The sequence below is a fragment of the Girardinichthys multiradiatus genome, chromosome Y, assembly GCF_021462225.1.
Source record: "Girardinichthys multiradiatus isolate DD_20200921_A chromosome Y, DD_fGirMul_XY1, whole genome shotgun sequence".
NCBI lineage: Eukaryota > Metazoa > Chordata > Actinopteri > Cyprinodontiformes > Goodeidae > Girardinichthys > Girardinichthys multiradiatus.
In genome coordinates, this window is record NC_061818.1 from 29778249 (window position 1) to 29801100 (window position 22852).

Consider the following 22852-nt stretch of genomic DNA (forward strand, 5'->3'; position numbering starts at 1 on the left):
CTGCTGCATCCTAGGTACTCAAAGGAGCATTAGCAAAGGTCCCAGAAGCTGTTAGAACAAGCTTAATAAGTGTTTACATCCCTGCTGTTTGTTAGTTTTTCAGGTTTTTGTAAATAGTGGGGAGGGGTGGGGGTGGGGGGGCGAATGCACCTGTATGCTTCCATTTGCCTTTTACGTCGCTGCTGACGCAACTGCATTTCCCCACTGTGGGATTATAAAGGATATTTCTATTCTATTCTAAATATCACAAAACATAGCTGTGCATTTGAGTGTATAGCTTTCAACAATGGGAGCATGCCTGATTCACTTCAGTCGCAGAACTCCAAAATGCAATAAACTTTTATTATTCAAAAATTAACAAAAAGGAAAAAACATTTACATTATAAACCAAGATGTACAAACACAACAGAAAGTAGTGATTGTCAGGCATTATTTAGTCTCATTTATATTAATAAAAAACGGTTTAGATACATAGAAAATTAGCATTTTTATTAAGACAAACCTGAGCTACAAATAATGCAAGCATACAAGAAAATTTGTGGTTATTAAGATTTAAGCATAAGACTGAATGGGGTGCAACTGTGTAGTGAAGAGCCAACTCATAAGAAAAATCTCCAATGCATGGTCTATAATATTATTCTATTACAATGTGAGAATCGATAGGATTGAACAATAGGACAATACAAAAATTCAGAAATGTGTTTCAGGATTACTTATGTTTCCAGGACACAAATGATTCTGACCAGAAATGCCTGCTTTTCAATATTCTTGTGAATCCATGGAAAAGTCCTGCATCCTCTCAACTATGAAGAAGCAGAGAGTTCCAGTAAAGCCCAGGATGACCAGAAGCAGGAGCTGCCACTTCAGCAGAAGGTAGCCGCTGTAGAAGAACGCCACTGCTGCACTAACAGACTAACAAAGGACACAGTTTCATTGTTAGTTATGAGAAGAAAGAACTGCAAGCTTTGCAACATCTCATCTGTAGAGCATAGCCATGTCTCTCAAACTGTGGTGCATTTTACACTAGTGATATGTGAGCTACATCTAGTGGTACTGGAAATTTTGGCATTACCTATTTGCTAAGCATGTATGTACAAATTAACTGTAATAAAGTGGAGAACAGTAAGCCAAGAACAAGTTGCTAGGGACTATGTCTGTTGTTTTCCATTTACTTCTGAAGTTGGACCTTGGATCTGGAAAACATATCAAAGCCAACTTAACCATGTTGAAAATTTATTGGGAATAGATAAGATATAGATTCTCTATAATAACAATGCATTTCTTCTAAATCAAACATATTAACTAAAACAATTTCCATAGTTGTGTGTGTGAAAGATTTATTGAGATACAAATAATCAGAAATGAGAATAAAGTGCTTTTTTTTTTTAATTTACAACGGCATTTATTAACTTTTATATGGAAGGCAGCCATATTGAATTTCAAAGTCGCGGTTAGCGGGAAACCTTCCCTTTTCCTCTCGGTATTAAAATTTTAGGGACCTTAATTTTTTTTTACATGAAACAAGAGAATTTCAACTTCCCAGTAAAACATGTAATGTATTATTACTTTAATTAAGTTGCATCACCTATGGATATTTTTTTCTCTTTAAAATACAGTTTTAAAATATCTGTCAGAATGTTGTTTGTTAAAAAAAGGGTTGAGAGCAGTATTGCTTTTTTGTTTTTATTGGTCAGATGTAGTATTCTAATCTTAAATGCTGTGTTTTCATTAGCTGTCAGCAGAAAATCATCATTATTATTAGAAATGAATTCTTGCAATAAATTAACTTTAAAATAATATGAGAACCATGAGAAAATCAGTTCTATTTTTTTCAGATTATGCTTTTTCATAATTAAATGTTTAAGATCATTCTGTAAAGCTTAGTATTAGCTAACCTGAGTAAATACAAAAAACTGTTTTCAGATGAGTATTTCATTTATCCACAACAACATTATCCTATGTGAAAAAGGAAATTGCTCCCTAAATCAACCAGCAAGATTTTTGTTGACAAAAGTGAGAAACCTTTGTGTTTTTTTGTGATCAGCTGTAGTTTTCACATTTCAATTCATTGACAGACAACATCTGCCCTGTCTCTTTTTTATTGTTAAATTCTAAATAATGACTAAATGAAGTAAGTGAAGTCTGCATTGCTTTAGATGTTTTCCGAGGTTCTTCTGTGATTTCCTGAAAGAGGCTTCAATATATTTTGGAGTAATGTTAGTAGGCCGGCCACTCCTTGGAAGGTTCACCACTGTTCCATGTTTTCTCCCATTGTGGATAATGACTCTCTCTGTGGTTCGCTGGAGGCCCAAAGCCTTAAAAATGACTTTGTAACCATTTCTAGACTCATAGATGTGATTAACTTTTTTTCTAATTTGTTCTTGAATGTCTTTAGATCTGGGCATCATGCTTTTGAAATCGCTTAGCCTACGTCATGTCATCAGGCAGGTTGTATTTAAAGGATGTTTAGATTCTATAGTAATGGGGCTTTGGGCGTGGCAAGTGGAGCTGAACCCAAATAAAACCAAACTGTGGTTGATTAAAGGTAATTCATGATTTTTGTAGAGAGGGAATCATTTTTTCAAAAAATTATCATTTGAAAACTGCACAAGAAGAAGAAATCTGTATGGGGACAAATACGCAGCACTACGTGCCAACCTAGAGTTAGAAGTATGTTTCTTTTTAATACCTTGAAAAGACAAAAACATGTTCCACTATTTGAAAAGCAATATAAGACAACATCACAAGATATTCCTAGAGGTATTTTGTCAGAGATCAACTTTGCAGCAAAGAAAAGAGGTAGAGGTGAAGATTTGCCTTTCTGACACCTTCCATCCCTATTAATGAGGCTTCAGCTGAATTTATTTCACACTTCACAGGACAACATTTTGACTGAGCTTTGCTTGGCTCTGCTAACAATGTCTGAGAATTGGCAGCCGAGGATTACCTGGATGAATTTAAAGATGGCGAAAGCAGGCGTGCTTTGTTCGGCGTAAACATATCCCAATATGCTGTAGAGCTGTGTGTTGAAGCAACTATCTCCAAGTCCAAGCAGGAAGGAGCACAACAGAGCAATGGATGCACTAAGGGAGAAAACAGAGTGCTTATTAATAACATGACATGAATAATAACTACCTTTCATGAATCCTGCATTCTGTTTAATAACAAGAGAAACCACCTTGGACTTAAAAATGGATTTTTCTGGGTGGTGGATTCCCCGACGACAGGCGCATCATCTGGGATGTTGAGGAAGATCAAGTAGGAGGCGATGAAATGGACCACCATTCCCAGAAACACCACTGAGGTTCGTCTGAAGCGACTGTTTTTGCACAGCAATCCAAACAAACCTCCACCTGTTGGGACAGAGGACACTTGCATGAACTCAAGAACCTCTCATGATTTTTAAATCTCTTTGAGCAGCAAGTAAACCCACCTACTATTTCTCCAATGCCTACAACAATCCCAGAGATCCCAATCAAACCTTTGGCTGCTTCCCCGAAGTGGGCAGTTGCTCCAATGCACGTTCCATACACTCCACTGTAGAAAGACAACTCAAGGCCTGGAAAACAGAGACGTATTTTGTACTCCAACTTCCAGCACTGAACTACAGGCAGAAAGATTTCTTACATTTCCCGTACCGCTGTATACCATGCAGGGACTCAGGAGCATTATAGTTTCAGTCTTCAATAGACGTAGGATGGTTTCTGTAAAAATAAATAAATAAATCTAATGCACTGATTTGAATTGCTAATAAAAACCTTTTTTTTTGAACAAATAGACCTATTTTACTGCTGCAATAAACGTGAATTAAAACGCAGACATTAAAGCCCCACTTTCTGAGAATTAAAGTTCAGTGCTGGGAGATGATGAGAAAAATGAGCTAAAGAGCTACATTTAAATGCAGAAAAGAAAGCGCCCAGGAGAGGCTTCCATTCAGGCTGTTAGAGAAATTTAGATTTTAGGGAAGAAATCCCAGTAGGTTTGTTTATGTATGCCTTGATGCCCTTTTCTGACATGAATCAGCATGCATCTTTGATAAACCTGATATCTTTGGAGGCAGGTGCACACAAATCTACATGCGCACAAGATACACACGAGACAAAGAGCAATCAGATCACCTAAACAACCCGGGGCAGCACTGAAAGCTGGAGCAAGCATGGCAGAGTTTCCAGTTGACAAACAGAGAGATAATCTGAGATAAACTCGCACCAAGGCACTGTCTGTGTACTCTGTCGCGAACCAGGAAGATTTTTATCCACATGAAAGCAAGTTTCACTTGAAGAAAAACAAAACTGCCTCCGACTGCCTGCAAGTTGCAGAATGGAAGCAGTCAGATGTGACGCAAATACAAAATCACCAGGAAATAAAAGACAAATGTCAGGTTTGTTTGGGTTCTTATACCTCTAATGGTTTGATATCAACTGTGAAAACTCTTGTGTCAAAACAACACAATATTGCGATATCATGAGCAACACAAAGCTAAAGACAAACATATTAATGATCACCACAGTTAAGTAAATGTCAGATATTTATTTCATGAAGTCAGTATTTAGTGTTTGAACAGACTTGCTCCTCCAACGGTTTCATAGTGGAGATAATTAGAAAAGAAGTAATGTGCAGATTTATATCTTATTTAACATAGTGAACATGTTCTTACAATGCTTAGTTTTTGTATTCCTTATTAATTTTTTTTCCCGTTCTGTTAAGGTTTTTTTTTTTTACCAAAAAGCATTGTGGCTCTAAATACAATGGAGCATGCTTAGCATACATTATCATGTAATCATTGTTCTACGATTACACAGTACACAGGTCCATCTCAATAAATTTGAATATTATAAGAAAGGTCATTTTTTCAGTAATTCAATTCTAAAAACCATAAGTACTGATATAATATCATATCATACAGTATTAAAAACAGAGCAATATGTGTTAATTGTTTATTTCTGTTAATTATGATATTTGTTGGAATAATTGTATATAGATTTATCTTATATTTTTTCCAAAAGGTTGAAAAGTTGAAGGGGGCCGAATACTTTCGCAAGTCACTGTATATCTATGTACTGTACGACATATGCGCTTAATACTAAGCAAGTGCTCCTTTTGCATGAATTACTGCATAAACGCAGCTTGGCATGCAGGAGATCAGCCTGTGGTTCTGCTGAGGTGTTATGGTATCCCAGGTTGCTTTGATAGTGGCCTTCAGGTCATCATTGTTTGCTCTGGTTTCTCACCTCGCTTTTGACAACACTCTATAGGTTCTCTCAAGGATTCAGGTCAGGCAAGTTTGATGACCAGTCAAGCCCAGTGATACTATGGTCTCTAGAGCAGGTATTGGTGCATTTAGCAGTGTGAGCTAGTGTCAGGTCCTACTGGAAAATAAAATCAGCATCTCCATGAAAAGGACTTCTGAGCAGCAGTCCAGTTGTTTTTTTTCCCAGGTAGGATGCATTTGACATTGTCTCTGGTTTAAGAGTTGCTTAACGCAGCCAATGTAACATCCAGACCATGTCCTGGATACCTCTTTGTGTGTTAGCTCCTGAAGCTCTGACTCAGGCCGTGGTCCAGATCTTGTCAATCTTCTACAAACTCTTGAATGAGCTTTGCTTTACAATTCCCTCAATGCTGTTCTTATCCCTGGTGCTTGTGTACCTTTTCTACCACATGTTTTCCTTTCACTAAACTTTCCATTAAAATGCTTGGATACAACACTTTGCCCACAGCCAGCTTCTTTATCAATTACCTTTTATGAGTGTATCCTGGAAAGTCTTCCAGTCTTCTGGATTGTGTGGGTCATAACATAACATTACAACCTCTGATTTGAGTATATATTTAATGGGAAAAGTCCAAAGTTAAGAAATAAATCTTTCTAACACAATCACGAAGCTCTAACAATAACTACAAGACAACTGCAACCTTGCATTATTTACTATGAACCTTTGTGGTTTTTATTATTTACCTGGGGCATAAATATGATATACCACACATAAAAAGTCAATTTAGATTGGCTAGTCTTCAAAATGGGAAAGGCAAGAGAAATCACCTAAAACTGCCCCATCTACAGTCAGATATAATTAAACAGTTTACAAAGAATTTTAGATGAAGACCGATGTTTATTTGCCACCACATATAATAAGGGAGATGGCAAGCTCACTGTTAGAGAAATGTAGCAATTTTCTTAAGTCTAAGATTTTGCTTTTGCTTTTTAGACATCTTTACCTGAGATTCATCTATATCTGGAGGGCACTGTCAGTAAGAGTTTTCCCCCATTTAAACTGTAGCATCAGGATACTTTTACTGCATTTATTGTCTGAGTGTGTGATATTTAAAAACATCTAAATAAAAACTTACGGAATTCTGTCCTGGTATCTTGCAAAGCAGTGTTTGCCCTGTTCTTGTACCTAAACAGCAGAACGGACATTAATGTTACCTTCTACAGTGCTCAAAGTCATCAGCTAAAATAAATTACACAGACACAAAGAGACATTCATGTGTATACTCCAGAGAGGAAACATGAAGTGAATTACAGCTTAAAGAAGGAGGGAATTTCTCCCTGCAGGATTCCTAGGAGTCAGTGTTTGCTCTCAAAGTCAACCAATGAGCAGGGATCAAATACGTGTTTCTGGCAAAACACGGAACATAATGTACTATCACAAGAATAAAAGAGATGGAGGTTTTGTTAAAGCTTGTATCCTTACAGAATTTCTTTGAGATTTACTGATTTCAGCTTCTTTAGGTGTCGTTTTGAAAAGCTTCTGTGTATGAGCATGTTCCACCCTACTGACCTTCAGCTGTCTTTCTTTTCATGTTTTCATGCATACTCCATCTACATTCATGAAAAATAAAACAGGTCTTAAAATACGTTGAGGGCCTTTCTTGCCACACTCATCGCTTCGCCATCATAGCTGTCCAGGATCTGCCCAATTGCACCCTACTTTTCTTGAGTGCTGTGACTGGGCTTGACTTGTCAAAATTGCAATGACCTAGGCAAAGATTTTCAGCGTCATTCTTTGAAGAACAAAACTGGCTCAAAATGCCTGCAAAGCTGTAGTATTAAGATCATCTTGACAAACACTTGGAAATTCCAAGGCATGCAATTTGGAGAAAAATAATTTTCTGACAGGTTTTATCAAGGAAAATGTAAATGTAAATTCACAACTATTTCCTCTTTGATTCATTATGTTATTCCTGAGTGCTGGTTTCACTATGTTCAGGTTGATTTTGTAAGACCACAGAGAAAAGGCGTAATTATCTATAGGATGGTCCTTTACATTGTGCGAGTCGAGAGCAGCAACTGCCCTTCCTCTTCAGACAGCATCTCCTCTTCATGATGGCTCGTCCTCAACACCAGGAAGCTGAGAGTGCCAAGGATGGAGGCGACCAGCAGGAACAGAAAAATGTTCCTCCTGCTGCTGTCTGAGATTAAAATAAACAGCTTTATTAAAAAGCGCCAGATAGTTTAATACCATCAAGCTAAAACAGATTCAGAACTATCAGCCACTCTTATAATCCTGTGATGATGTTTCACTTGCATCCTCATGCGACATTTTGCTTTTATAATCAACATTAGCCAAATCTGACCTTACCTGATATTTCTGATTTTCCATTCCAGTCCAGGTAAATGTAAAGATTCCCAAACAGCATGCTGCAAATTAAAGTGATTCTATAAATGAATTGAAAACGCTTGTATTGTGGTGTGTTTCTGATCATTAGCAGAGTTTGTTTTCCCCCAATATAAGTATGCAGCCCACTTTTCCTTTAGGGAACTTTTAAATCACAAATACAGACTGCCCACAATTGCTCTTTATGTATTATATAGTGCAATATATATTCATTGTAAGCCAAGTTATCTCTGTGTCAGCATTCTTTGTGTGAAGTTTATGGAGCGTAGCACCTGCAGAAATCCCCACAATGGAATGCAAAATGTAGCCTCTGCCTGTCATTGGATAAAAGATCCATACAAATGTTGTCTCCCCTGAAAATCCCATAATGCAACACATCAAATGCTATGATGCAAAACGTACTGCTGTGCAACAGTAAGTCTGTGTGTCATTTTGAGCATGATTGCAGGTCAAGTTGTATGCTTTTCCTTGCAGTATTTTCAAGGGTGTGCTTAAATAGGGCGTAAACATTTTCTGAAAGGGAAAAGGGAAACCCAGATGAATGAATTAGACAAAAACATCACGATTCTTCTTTTTTTTTTTACGCAAATCTATTATTCCTGCATGTTGATATAAGTGAAAAGTGTGTAAACCCAAAGATAATGCATGTATTATATTATATTATATTATATATTATTTTGAAGATGAAATAAAGATCAGAAATGTACTCAAATGGATTGCAATTAGGTGTTAGAAGATAGGTTTTATTTGAAATTCAGTCGGGGCACCACCTAGGGGAGTAGGGGAGGTTTGGGCAGTGGTAGCCCCCTTTATATATGCAGTCCCTAACCCTGCTCCCACCCTGGCTAAATCTGATCCCTTACATGTCCTATATACTTTTTTTTTGTTGAAATTTTTAGATTTTAGAAATAAATTTTAAAAATAATTTGTCCTTATGTGTTTTTTAACCAATAGGACAGTTGCATAAAGCTGTTGAAATTGTGTTATGGCTTTAAGCTTTTGTGTTCCACCCTGAGATAAAGATTATGCATGAACCGCATCTGGGGACCCCTTTTGAAAATGTTGTGGAATACATAAAACCTTAATGGATTTTAACAATCCACATTTGCAGAACGTATTGAGGAAAAATATTAATCTTGCACTTCAGCAATCAATAGTCAGACAGGCTGTGTACAAATGAGATGAATTTAAGACCACTTCCTTCCTTGGAGTTGGTTGGAAATAAGAATCCCTCTAAGGCAAAAATATTTTCTGAACAATTATTTGAATTTTGCCCATCAATTCGTTTGCTTTAAAGTTTTTATTGGTTTGCTATTAAGAGATGACTAAACAACACTGTTGAGTTCAGAGCTGCAGGAAAGTTGTACCCTGTCTGAAGTTTGTTTGATTTCAGGTGATTATGTCTGAAGGTGCTTGTACAAAATGTTTTATTAATTGAAACCATGGCAACTGAACATTCTGGTTTAAATAAGATATGTTGTTATGAGAAAGTGAAACACTGCATACACAGCTTTAGATTTGTCTTAAACATTATAGTGCTAGCATCCTGGTTTTGGTTTGTTTTGTTCAACCTTGGACTGATTAGCTTTCTATGATCTCAACTTAATAAAGGGAGTGCTGATTTGTTTCAAAGAATATTGCTTTGAGTTTTATATTATTATTATGACGCTTGAATTTCTTTCAGTGTTATTTCTCTTTTATATAATTCCCATTTAGTTTGTATTTTCTCAGTTTTCTAGAAATGGCTGACTTCGAACAACCAACATCTTTTGCAAAATGTTGATTAACTGTTGTAAAACAGTTTGATTATCTGTTCCCTTTGCTTCAGCTGATGGTTCTCTTTCTTGAGCTATGTTTTTTGTCAATCAGCTAGGGGTCTTTTTGACTACAAACCATCTCGCATAATTTGATTTGTGTGGATAGAAATAGAAATTACACAGTGATTCCATAATTTTTTCGCAACAATAAGTAATCCCACATTTTTTGTCCTTTACTTGATTTGAAAATGGCTTTTTTTCTTATTTTTTTGCAAGGCCCTCTCTAGATAACAGGCTATGACTGAACAATAACCACAACTTCTTGTTCTCACAGATGACTTAGAAATTATGCAGGCAAATCACGAATGACAAAAACCTTATGACATTTCATGACAATTAGAGCAGGTTATTGTGAGTTTTAAACATTTTACCGTTTAAAAATGTCCCACCTCTGCGATTTTTTGTGGATTGCACAATTTGCGTGCATCAAGCCTTTTTAAGCTATTTAGAGCTTAAAAGCTGTAACTTTTAATTGACGTTTTTCCACTTGGAGGATTAATGTAATTTAAAGAAAAAACCTTCAGCAGGGTGTTAAGTAAACCATTTGAAAAATGACGTTTGAGCGGTACAAAATCTTGCCTACGTTAATTGTATTTCTTTAAAAAAAACTGAATTTCTGCCCATGATGATGTTTTCACATTAAATAAAAACTGTGAGGTTCCGTAAAATAAAATGTTCCATTAAATATCTAGACCCATTTCTGTCTTTAATGAGATATCCACATAAATATGATCTCCGTCCCAGCGCCCCAGTGATGGGAGGCAGAGGTTACTCATGAATGCTAACAGCGGCATTCTGTTTGCATTTGCTGCCTGTGAGCAACTGAATCATAAGTTTATTACGGCCGTGATCATCCCTGCAGAGTCAGATTAGCATTGCCCTATTGGGAGCTTTGGCACAGGTGACAGCCAATGTAATTATAATACTAATTCAATTTGCAAATTGGAGCAAACAGAAATTAGCTGTCCAAGACAGCATGCATGAGAAATGGACCTAATCCAAGAAACAAAAGGGCCAAAACTTGCCTGTTGGGGTTTTAAGGAGCTTTGATGTATTTAGTTTTAGCAAAGAGAGACTAATGACGGCAACATGATTTATTAAAATATGATTATGGAAAATAAAGAGCAAAGAAACATATCCTGTCAAAGTGTAATGTACTCTGGACAGGAATTTTGGCAACTTAATATAATTAAATCCTGTGTTGTGTTTTAGCATTACGTACTAATTAAAAAATGTTTTTGGTGGGATCAGTAAAGCAGACGAATATGTGGAATCTTAAATATACTATAAATATAGTATCTTAAAATGTACCATTAACATTTAATTCCCTAAAAGTTGCTGTTATATTGAGGTTTCCATGTACAATAATCCAGGTACTGAAATATTGTGTTTTGAGCAAACCTTTAAAAAAAAGCACCAGAATTTCTGCATGAATGCATCCCTATTGTGACTGAGTCGGGAGTATAACTTCCCCACCTGTACTGTAGAAGAGCCCAGAACATCCCGGTGTTCCTGTTGATGGTGGAAGCTTCTGAGTTTTCCACCAGAAATCGCCCCTGAGCCGTCCAGAGCACTGTGGGAAGTTCAGGGAGAGGAAAAGAATATTCACAACTCAGTTGGTTGCCATCAGGAAAGGACAAATTATGTTGTGTATATACAGTAAGTTATGCATCTAAATATACAGTAGCCCAAAGACATGATAAAATGCAACTCACTGCCATGATTTAGGGCATTAAGGCAATTGCTCTGAATATTATTTTCATGTTTTCCCTTTAAATGCTCAGTAAAGGGCTTTCTCCATATTTTCACCAATATGAGCAAACCCAAGATGCTCTGTGTTACTTGGAGACGCAATTCCTAACCCATTTAAGATCTAATTCAGGATATACTGTTTAAAGCATCATCGTATTCGAGGGCGCCATAATCCCTGTACGCATGATTAACCACAACTTTTTTTTTTTTTCCCACAGACAAACAGAGCTTCCATGGGCTGCAAAAACCTGCGGCAAGCACACTGAACTACTTACAAGCTTTAATATCTTCCTAAAACGCTGTGTGCTCCTTCAGCATGTATTCTCAGTGTAAGCATTTAGGCTTAGAAAAAATGGATAATATTCAGGTATGTGTTAATTACATAAATATAGAGCCAGTGAAAAGTTTACATACACTCATCATTGGCAATAATCAAATTTAGCTTTCCAAGGCTATGAGTTGCATTTTGACCACAGACTTTTTGTAACCAAGCTTCTGACATAGTTGTGGCTTGGTTTTTGACTGCTCCTCTATTATGGTATTTCTTTTACACTTTTGAGCATAGTCTACAAATTTTCTAACACATATGAGGTTGAAGTTTTAGGGAAAGTCATTCCAGAAGCCCAATTTGTCCAATTTCAAAACTAGTATTGTGTGTTTGAGATCACTGTCCTTTGGGGAACTCCCAACTGCAACTGCCCCAAACTGTCATTCCCACATATAGGAGATTGGTTATGATGTTCAAGAACAAGCGGGAACCCATATGACAAAAGCCTATTATAAACTGGAAGCCACCAGAATACCACTGCACCTGTCCAGTGGTATTATTCCTGTGGATTGAAACAGTGCCAGTCAAGAAAGACGCACTTGTTCCAAAACTTTAAAGCACAACCAAAATTTGCAGCTACCCGTGAGGAGGCATTTCCTTTAAAATTATGTATGGTGCGTAAAGTTGTCTGAAAGATAATAGCTTCATTTTCAGTGAAAACATTTAGAAAAACAATAAAAATCAACTCAGAAATATAAGGAGACAATTTGTGGAATGGGAACTTACAGGCTGCTCCAATACCGATGAGAACAGAGGTCAGGTAAAATGACCAAGTAGATGGCATGATGAATACTGCAATGTAACCACTAAACAAAAGCACAGCCATGAGCCACATGTAACATTATTTTCCTTCTCATTGCTCATTCTGTATTCAGCACAGCCAGGTTTACCTGTAGAGTAGGCCACTGAAAAACATGGTCAGTTTCGCTCCAATTACTGTAACAACAGTTGGTGCAAGCAGATTGGAGAATGAAAAAACACCATAGATGATCCCTAAACTGTGGAAGAGGTAAAGAAAACACAGTTAACTCTTTATAAGTTTTAAGTTTGTAAAATAAGCTTTTTTTTTTTTTTACCTGTGGTAACCACTCCCACTGAACGTTGAATTTTTTTAACTTTTCACCACAGTTTGCTGAAATGAGAAGAAAATCTCTGAGTAAAATAAGATCAAGGTTGTCAAGAGTCCATAGCAGCCTCTTGCCTTAGGTCATTCATCCTATTTGATCATTTCACTGACCATTTCAGAAAATCAGAAACACGAGATGCGCCTGACTAATTCCTCTGACTCCTGTTTCCTTCTGCTCACAGTACATCAGCAGACTGTTTTTCTAATTTATGTTTTCATTTACAACACGTATAGCTACAATACGAAACAAAACAAATAAATGATGACTTTAAATTCGAATTGGTGGTAATACATTTTTTTTTTTTTTTATTAGGTCCTCTTCAAACTTTAACCATTTGCGAAAAACCGGGTTTAAAAAAGCACCGGGTAAGAAAGATGATATTTTTAAAACTTACTTCAACGTTCCCACAGGTGGTGAAGGCGGTGAAAATGAACAGAAATCCCACACCCAAAATCACAACGTTGTAAGTGCTTCTGTCTGCCATACTGTTTTCGCTATCCTCCTAATACATTTTAAATATATATTGGCGCTTTTAACGCTCCTCTGTGGATGAATTCCACATTCAACTTCTAACAATCCCTTGGGGACTGAAAGGTCTCGATTTCAACAAAGTTTACTAACTGTTTAGTTACAGTTTAATGCGCAAACAGCAGCCAGAGGAGAACTGATAAGATGCAATGAGAAAGCAACAGTGGAGCACTACAAGAACACTTCCGTCCTATTATACAGAGTACACATGACAGCTTGTGACTTTAATTACAAGCAGTTTTTTCTCATTTTCCTTTCCATTTTTTTCTTTCTTCGTCATGAGGATGATCGTGACAGTCTCTTTGGGTTCTGCTTCTTCTCTCTCCTCGTAATTTGTGATACTTTAGACTTATTTGTCTTTGCTGCCACCTGCAGGTGGCCACGAGGAACGCTCCTTCATGAAAACTATTTCTAATGTAGACCTGCAAATTATAAATATTTTAAATATCAAGAATCCAACAGCGAAAATAATCATAGCAATTATCATTCTTATTATTATTATTATTATTAGTAGTAGTTGTGTTTGTCTGATGTAATACACTCAGATTTTCGAAAGTACCAGAAATGAAGGGGTAAAATATATAATTCTGTTTGTAGTGAATTTTTATTTTTTCGAGCTGAATAACTGAATAAATAATTTTTCGACCTTACTGAGATCAGCCTAAATCAATACGACGTCGAATAAACAACCCTGGCTAACCAAAAAAGTGAATAACTGATATGTTTAAAAGCAGAAGAGTGAAACTGACATATGATGTCATGTCAGCAATGGAAGAGAAAATCTGGGGTTATATTAATTTGCTCAATCATGTCGAATCACGCAGGGCTTATTTTTTTCTACAGTTGTATAGTAATTTACGTTTTCAAACGGTTGACGAAAGATCTGATTTTATTCTGAATTCCAAGATCATATATTTCAAAGAACAGCAAGTTTAATCATTGTTTAAAGTGCCATGTTTCGGTGTCCACTTCAGCTGCCACAACAACAAAGAAGCTTAAAACAACAAGAGGGTAAACTGCCGCTTACTTCCGCGTTGACTTCCACATTTCCCAGATGTGGCTACGATATCTACATTTAAATTCAAACTATTAAAATGAAACGTCATTTTAATAAACAATCTTTGTTTCTCATACTCAAAATTAAGCTGACGAGAATATATATTTGTACATGTTTTTCATGTGAAATATTTTCTAATACGCATGCGCGTTTTCATCATATCCGTTTTTACGATCAATTGTCTACAACGGTTTTAACTCAGTGCAAGTTTGTGTAACTATATTTTAAAAATATTTTTAGCATTTAAATAGTATTAATTGCTCGTTATCGTCCAAAAAATGTATTAGTGTGTCCTAACTAACTTATTTTCGACTTTTGTTTGCAGTATCGGAGTCATCCTGCTTCCTGTATCCTCTTTGCCACCAACCGACAGATTGTACACAATCATCATGGCGACGCAGGATGGTGGGTATAGAGAAAATTTTGCAAAAATACATTAAACGTTTTTTGTCTAAGTTTGTTAAGTAGCAACAAAGTGTCACATATATCAGATCTAGTCTTTGAAATGTGCTGTTATCATTAGGCGGTAATGTAAATGTTCGTTTCTCTGCTACGATTTTTTTTTTCTGTAAATGATCAGCAGCGGTCCTGCTAGCGAATGATAACGATTGCTAACATCAGTTACATTTATCTACATTTGAAGACAACTACTGTTAACGTAGGAAGCATTAACAAGCGTTAGCTTTTAACCGTAAATTCTCTTTGTTAAAAGAGACAACTAAAGATAGTTAACAAAAGTACTGGCGTGTCTAACAATGTAATAGCGGTAATGTTACTGAGGCTAAAAAGATCTGGGTTGTTTTGTTTTCACAAATGTGCCGTAATTTATGATCTGTTGTTTGTTTCTTTTGAGGTTTTTAAAATTCGTTCCTGATGGTATTCATTAAAAATAAGCGATGGAAGGACTAGCATAATTCAATGTTTAGATAAGCCGGGAAATCACAAGTAATACTAAAATAGATTCTCATAAAGGCCTACTAACTCTGCACACTGCTACAAATATTGATACCAGATCATTTTAAAACATGTTTGTATAATGTGAAAACCCAATAATATTTATACAATGAAAGGCTGTGTAAAATTTGAAATACATCATACGTTTTTTGGATAATGTTAAAAGGTAAAAAAATAGTGAGAAGTTTCACTACAGAAAGTTTATAATGTTTTATTTTTAGAAGCAAAGCCACCCCATATATTTTTATGAGGATGCGAACTGGAGAAAGGCAAATTGACCGGTGTAAACATGTTACACCCGAGCATGTGTGTAACATGTTTACACTACATAACATGTTTACACTACTGCTTAGATCAATTGCTGTGCAACTGGTGCTGGTTTTATTTGCAGCAAGTGTCCACCTATGTTTAAAAATTCCTGGAAGCACTATGCGATGTCTTTGTCAAAGAAGAAGTTTTAATAGTGAAATTCGATCATATCAATATTTTGACTTTAGAATTGTGGCAAAATCCGATTTTGTCTACAATTACTAATTGTTAAATGTTTTTTATAACAACTTTAGTGTTAAAGAATCATTTTCATTTACATTTACGCTAGGCTAGACAGTGTTTTCCTGCAAATGTATTCCTGGAATTTTTCATAATTAATTTTAATTAACGAGATATAAACTGAATGCTTTTACAGGAGGTGAAGGAGCCATAATGGACACTGAGGCAAAGCCAAAAGAAGCTGAGGCACTTGGTGAAAATGCTGAGAAGGTTGATGCCGAAGCTACGTCTCACACAGATGCAGGAAATGCCACAACTCAGGACTCTAGTATTAGCAATGGGGACGATGCAGAGGACGGGCAGGAAACAGTGGACTTGAAGATCATCTGGAACAAGAACAAATACGATCTGAAGATTCCTGTTGACAGCTCCGGAGCCAAACTAAAAGAGAGGATCCATGCACTCACTGGTAAGAGTTTTAAATTGTTTAGATGAGTTTGATACCACGTTTTAAAATAGATCTGGTCAGCAGAAGAACTGAACAAGTTCTCATTATTTTTAGGTCTTCCACCAGCAATGCAGAAAGTGATGTACAAAGGACTGCTTCCAGAGGATAAGATGCTACGTGACATAAAGGTTACAAACGGGGCAAAAATAATGGTGGTAGGATCTACAATAAATGATGTATTAGCTGTTAACACACCAAAAGAGGTCATTCAGCAGGAAGTTAAAGCTGAGGAAAACAAGAAAGAGCCTTTATGCAAGCAAAAGGTAAGATTTTTCTACATCTCTTTAGAGTACTGTTAAATATTCAGGTTTTGTGGATTTTTTCTCTTTTAAACCTGTAATGTGATTTTAGCAACACAGGAAAGTACTGGACAAAGGTAAACCAGAAGATATAATGCCAGCTATCAAAGGAACAAAGGTGAGGGGTGATGATTGAAGTTCATTTATGTTTGCTGCAGATGTCCAGCATATATTTTGTCTTTTCAACTGAATTTACAAGGGATTAATAGCTCCTTTGTTGTACCAACAGGAGCGATTACCAACAGCGCCTTTATCCGGAATGTATAACAAATCCGGAGGAAAAGTAAGACTCACATTCAAACTGGAGCAAGATCAGTTGTGGATTGGAACAAAAGGTAACGTTATGATTTCACACTGAGGTCTCAGCAGTGCAAAGATGCTGACAGTATTAATGTATTCATACTTATGGTTTCTCACTTGCAGAGAGAACAGAGAAAGTTCCAATGGGCTCCATTAAAAATGTAGTGTCTGAACCCATCGAAGGCCATGAGGACTATCACATGATGGTAACTATTGTTGCTGCTGCCGACACGTCAGATTTTTGGTTTAGCTGTAAAATCAAAAATAAGAAATTAAATTCTCAGAGCCAGCAGATGTGTACTTGGCGTATGTTACACAGGAAAGTTCAGATGGTCAGATTGTTATATTTTCTTGCAGAATACAGAGCGCAAATCTGCAAAGCTCAGCCGTGTGTCATGAGTTAAAGGTCTTTTGAGGATGTGAAAAGCTGTTGTAGCTGTTCAGACAAAGCTTGGGGGGGGGGGATATGCATCAGAGTGACTGAGTAAAAATTTCTGGTCTGGTGTTTTTCGGAGCCGTATTCTTAGGAAACTTTTTCAAGAGAAAACTTGTGTGTCATAGTTTTGCACATATGGAAATGATCAACCACAGGATTTGCTTTATGAGTTACAGACTAAGATCATTATGCTGTGAAGTACTCTGCCGGGATACCTTAATGATACCTGATATCTGTGCATGTATGACTGAGGACGTAAGCAACTTCCATGTTACTGATCGATTATCGGCTCCATTTGTCGAACACTTGAAGTTTAACGGCAGACTGAATGAATTTACCCTGAAGATTAGTCAGTTTAGCTGTTTCAGTTAATAGATCACAGTAAGCACACTAGATCAATACAGTTCTATCACAGCCTGTAATCCTTGATCTAAATCAGCGTATCGCCGTTTCTGCAGCGCAGAAATAGTGAATCATATTCTCATAATATGTAACCACAGCATTTCTACTTTGTGTTTAAATGTTGTCCTAATGAATGAAACATGTTGCATACAGCTTTCTCAATGGGTTCCTGCATCAAATGGGGGAGTGGTTGCCTAGTGGTTAGAGCAGGAGGTTTGTGTTCTGGAGGGGACACAAGGGGCCGGGTTCGTATCCCACAGATTGCCACTCTGGGTCCCTGAGCAAGACTCTTAGCCCCAGAATGCTCCCGGGGCGCCGCACAACAGCAGCCCACTGCTCCCTATAAGGGATGGGTTAAATGCAGAGGGTCTAATTTCCCCTCGGGGATCAATAAAGTATCAATTATTATTATTATTATTATTAAACATAACTTCAGTACGAAAAGCAGTTTTCAAATGACAATTTTATTTATTATTGAAAAAAGATATCAAAACCAACCTGGCCCTATATGAAAATATGATTACCCTTTCTGTTAAATCATGAATTACCTTTGATAAATCACATTTTTAGTTCAGTTTCACAAGCTACGCCCAGACTTTATAACTGCCAGATCCTTAGAATCAAGAAAATCGAACCTTACTGACAACATGAAGTAGGCTAAAATATCTCACAAAGCAACAAACCAGGCACTGGTCTAAAGAAATTCAACAGCAGATAAGAAAGATAGTTAATGACATCTATCTGTCTGGAATAGGAAACAACGTGTTTCGTAAGATTTTGGAACTCCAGCGACCCACAATTAGAGCCATTAACCTTTCCAGGAGGTGCTGGCCTACCAAAAACTACACCCAAGATCACATCAGTGACTCAGCCAAGAGGTCACAGAAGAACCAAGGACATGAGCTAAAGCACTGCAGTTCTTACTTGCCATAGACCTTGGGTACAAATGGCATCCTCAGTAGAGTTCCAAAAAGGGTATAAATGCTTATCTCACATTTCCCAAAAAACATCTTGATGATCCCCAAGACTTTTGAGCAAATATTCTGTGTACTGATGTGACAGAAGTGGGACGTTTTGAAAGTGTGCATCCTGTTGCATCTGGTGTAACACTTACGCAGAATTTCAAAAAACGAACATTTGGTGGCAATTAGATGGTCTGGGGCTGCTTTGCTACTTCAGCACCTGGATGTTTTGCCGTAACTGGTGGAACAATCAATTCTGCTCTCTGCCGGAAAATCCTGAAGGAATATGTCTATCCATCAGCTTGTGACCTTAAGTTAAAACACTCTTGGGTTATGCAGCAGGGCAGTAATCCAAAGCAAACCCAGTAAACCATTTCAAAGTGGCTTGGAAAATTAAAATGGTTTTTGAGTGGCCTAGTCAAAGTCTGGACTTAAATCAGATAGAAGTGCTGTGGAATGATAGGCCATTCATGGCTTAAAGACTCACCAATGTAGCTGGAAAAATAAAACTTCTGCAAAGAAAAATAGGCCAAGATTCCTCTAGGGTGATGTTAGAGTCACTGCTAGTTTTTGCTACCAAGGTTGGCAAAAACAGTTGTTAGGGGGCGATTACTTTTTAAAACAGGGATAAGTTGGTTAAAAAGCTCTTCTTTTTTTTTTTACCCTTGAACACATCTGAATAAATCATATAAAAACTGCATTTTTAGGTTTACTCAGGTTATCGTTTGAGACTAAAGGTAGTTTGACAGTTTGAAACATTTAAGTGTGAAAAAAGGTTCAAATGGAAGAAATATGTGAGGGGGCAAATACTTTTTCAGTGCAACATTAGGTTTTTACAGTATATATTGTTAGACATATATATTTATAGATACATTTAGCAGGCGAAAATATCACGCATACCTACTGGAGCACGTGTATTTTCAGATGGTTTAGTGGTGGCATCATAGGCCTGAAGGCATGCAACCAAGATTTTCTTTTCCTTATGAGCATCATCATATACTGATCATATGCTTGATGAAGACTGTGTTGTGACAGATCTGAGGACACAGTGGACTAATAACCAGTTTGAAAGAAAACATACAGTCCTTTGTCACTGCTAAAGTTGGGTTTTCTCTCCAAAAAATTACTCGAGCCGTGTGAGTAAACTGTAGCATGTCTTGTAATCTCAAAAATCCTCACCAGTTTAACTCAGTTTATCTTCCACTTTTGCAGGCTTTTCAGTTGGGTCCAACGGAAGCTTCTCAGTATTGGGTCTATTGGGTGCCTGCACAGTTTGTCGATGCAATCAAAGACACAGTCCTTGGAAAATGGCAGTATTTCTAATGTGCCTCTTTTTTTTGACTGATGAACTGGGATGGAGAGGAGGAGCCAATGAAAAATCAAACTGGAGACTAAAGTGAGGCCTGAAGAACTGTTGGGAAGCTATTGTAAGGAAACTGACAGATGCCTGTGGACTAACCATCTTGTTTTTAGGTTAAAGGTGCACTATGCGATAGCATAACATTTCTCAGCCCCGTTGATCAACATTTTCAGCAAATCCAAGGGAAAATAATGATAAAAATGTACAGAAATTGCTAACACTTTTCTTCAGTTATTAAAAAGAAATAAAGTTTATTTAATGAAATAAAATGACCATGAGGTATTTGATTCCTCTGCTTGTTTGTAAATTGTCCCTGCTTTTTACAAAGGAGCATACTATTATTGAACTAAATAAGGATCTGATTGAGGTTTGATACAGACGAGAAATGGACCTTTAAAATTATTCACATTTGGTTCAGTTGTTTTATTGCCATATTGAAAATTAATTATTTTCAACATGGCAACTAAAAAGGAAAAAAATGGTTGGAATTTCTCCTTGAACTACACAGCTTTCGTTTCAGATTTTCCAAGAACCTCTTGTGCTTCAACAAACTAATATGCACAGAAAAGAGTAAACAATTAGTCTTACAAATCACAATAGGAGGGTTAAGATTGGCCAAACTAACTTGCTTCTCTGATTTTTATATAAGAGAAATCCTTTTATCAGGATTACAGTACCAAATACATCTGTATTACATGGATTGCTACTTTATTCATTTAGTTTGGAATAGCAGAGTGAGGACCAACCCTGTAATTTAGGACTAGACAGAAGTTTTGTTTTTTTAATAAGGCTAATGTGTTTTTTGATTTATGTGTAAGTGTTCCTAATTTACTACACCATTAAAGATGTTTTTATATCAAGTTTATTTATTTATAGTAGGATTTTAGTTTTATTTTAATATTACAATTGATTATAATTCCAATGAAACTCAGATTTATTACACACAGAGTGATATATTGCGAGGGTTTATTTCTGTTCATTTCTGATAATTGTGACAGAAACCAAAACACAAAATTCAGTTACTCTGAAAATTATATAAAATTACATAAAACTGATTAAAAAGAAAAAAAGGAGTTTTTACTACCAAAATGTCAGCTTGCAGATGACAATTTCCATGTACAGTACAGTATATGCATTCAATACTTTGTTGCTGCTTCTTTTTACATGAATTGCTGAATCATTGCGGTGTGGCATAAAGCACTTCTAGAGCGTTGAGCCCAGGTTGCTTTAATTGCAGCCATCAGCTCGTCCATATTGTTGGATATGTCTCTAATCTTCCTCTTCACGACACCCGATTGTTTCTGTTTCAGAATTTAGGTCAGGCTAGTTTTCTGGCCTATCAAACACAGTTATACTTTAGTCATTAATGCAGATATTAGAATTTTGGACCCTTGAAATATGATTTTTGTTTCAGGAGTGTGTTCAAGTCAAGTTTATTTATATAGCGCTTTTCAGCAACAAGGCACTGAAGGCGCTGTACATAGGGAAAAACATTACAATAATACAGAAAATCAAACAACAGAGGTAATAAAAAAAGAATAGAATGATGGATAAGAAAATTAAAGGAAATTTGGACTGAAAACTTTAATCATGTTTAGATCATTCTAGAATTGCGCCGCTCAAGGTGGCAGCAGGTTGGAGTAGCTCTGTTACTTTTGATTCTGATTTATTCTTTTTTGGGAACTATTCCTCTCGTGGTGGATACAGTTGATTTTTTTTGGACTGTCCTCTCCAGTGTTGGATGCTGTGCAGCTTGGAGGATTTTTCTTAATACTTTCTATTTTTGGACATTTGTTATGATGCATTGCCATGGCAACGGGGTTGTTTCTTACAACCGGGAGCAGCTGATTAATATCTCAAAAGCTCAAATAATACTTCCCCAAATCCCTGATGAGTTGAAAAGGAGACGCCGTGGATGCAGAGCAGGAGCTAAGAGAAGAGAGAGAAGGAGGAAGTTCAAACCATCTCTTCCGTCGATTTTGATGGGCAATGTGAGATCGTTGGGAAACAAGTTGGATGAACTCCAAGCCCTACAAAAGACCCAGCCAGAGTACCGGGCATGCAGTATCATGTGTTTTACTGAGACATGGCTGCAGGATCATATCCCCGACTCCAGCGTCTCTCTGCCGGGCTTTTTAACCATACGAGCAGACAGATTTAAAGAGGAGCGGCAAATGTAAAGGAGGTGGACTGGCAGTACTTGTGAACAACAGATGGTGTAATCCAGGACATGTAACTGTGAAGTGTCATCTCTGCAGTCCAGATATTGAACTGTTGGCAGTAAGTTTTCGTCCATATTATTTACCCAGAGAGTTCACCAGTGTTATTTTGGCAACAGTTTACGTTCCACCTTCCGCTGTTGCTGACACTGCATGTGATGCCATCAGCTCAGTTGTTGCTAAGCTACAGACTCAAAACCCCAATGCTTTTGTGGCAATTTCTGGTGATTTTAACCATGCTTCATTCTCTGCTACACTTCCAACGTTTCAACAGTTTGTCAGCTGCTCTACCAGAGAAAACAAAACATTGGATTTGTTTTATGCAAATGTCAAGGACCCATACATCTCTACAGCAAGACCTCCTCTAGGCAAATCAGATCACAATCTTGTTTTTCTCTGCTCGAAATATAAGCCCCTTGTTCAGAGGCAACCTGTAATAAAGAGGACTGTGAGAAAATGGTCACAGGAAGCTGAAGAAGCTCTGCAAGGTTGCTTTGAGGCTACAGACTGGGACGCACTGTGCCAGCCACATGGAGAGGACATCAATGCCATGACTGAGTGTGAAACCGACTATATAAACTTCTGTGTGGATAACATCATCCCCACCAGAATCGTGAGATGCTTCCCCAATAACAAACCTTGGATCACCAATGACCTGAAGGACCTGCTTAACAAGAAAAAAAGAGCCTTCAGAG

The 22852-nt window shown here is 37.0% G+C and overlaps 1 protein-coding gene and 1 pseudogene across 3 annotated transcripts; one reads left to right on the forward strand and one right to left on the reverse strand.

Annotated features, from left to right (window-relative positions):
* Positions 1–321: 321 nt before the first annotated feature.
* LOC124864521 lies at positions 322–13493 on the reverse strand (annotated as a pseudogene).
* Positions 13494–14367: 874 nt separating this feature from the next.
* On the forward strand, positions 14368–20210 carry LOC124863957 (ubiquitin domain-containing protein UBFD1-like). Of its 3 annotated transcripts, none has more exons than XM_047358538.1 (8): positions 14368–14435; positions 14554–14633; positions 15868–16140; positions 16234–16442; positions 16531–16596; positions 16708–16813; positions 16902–16984; positions 19791–20210. In XM_047358538.1, the coding sequence occupies exons 2-8, from the start codon at positions 14618–14620 to the stop codon at positions 19899–19901; spliced, it is 864 nt and encodes a 287-aa protein (XP_047214494.1). In that variant the 5' UTR covers positions 14368–14435; positions 14554–14617; the 3' UTR covers positions 19902–20210. The 3 variants fall into 3 exon arrangements, with proteins under 3 accessions (XP_047214494.1, XP_047214493.1, XP_047214495.1); XM_047358537.1 differs by having other exon boundaries at positions 14375–14441; XM_047358539.1 differs by having other exon boundaries at positions 14381–14431.
* Positions 20211–22852: the final 2642 nt, after the last annotated feature.

Bases quoted from the DNA above. Each gene is read 5' to 3' on its own strand.
- LOC124863957 (XM_047358538.1), top strand. The intron at 16,814-16,901 runs GTAACGTTATGA...TCTCACTTGCAG, and splicing joins GTTGTGGATTGGAACAAAAG to AGAGAACAGAGAAAGTTCCA. The intron at 16,985-19,790 runs GTAACTATTGTT...CCACTTTTGCAG, and splicing joins ATGAGGACTATCACATGATG to GCTTTTCAGTTGGGTCCAAC.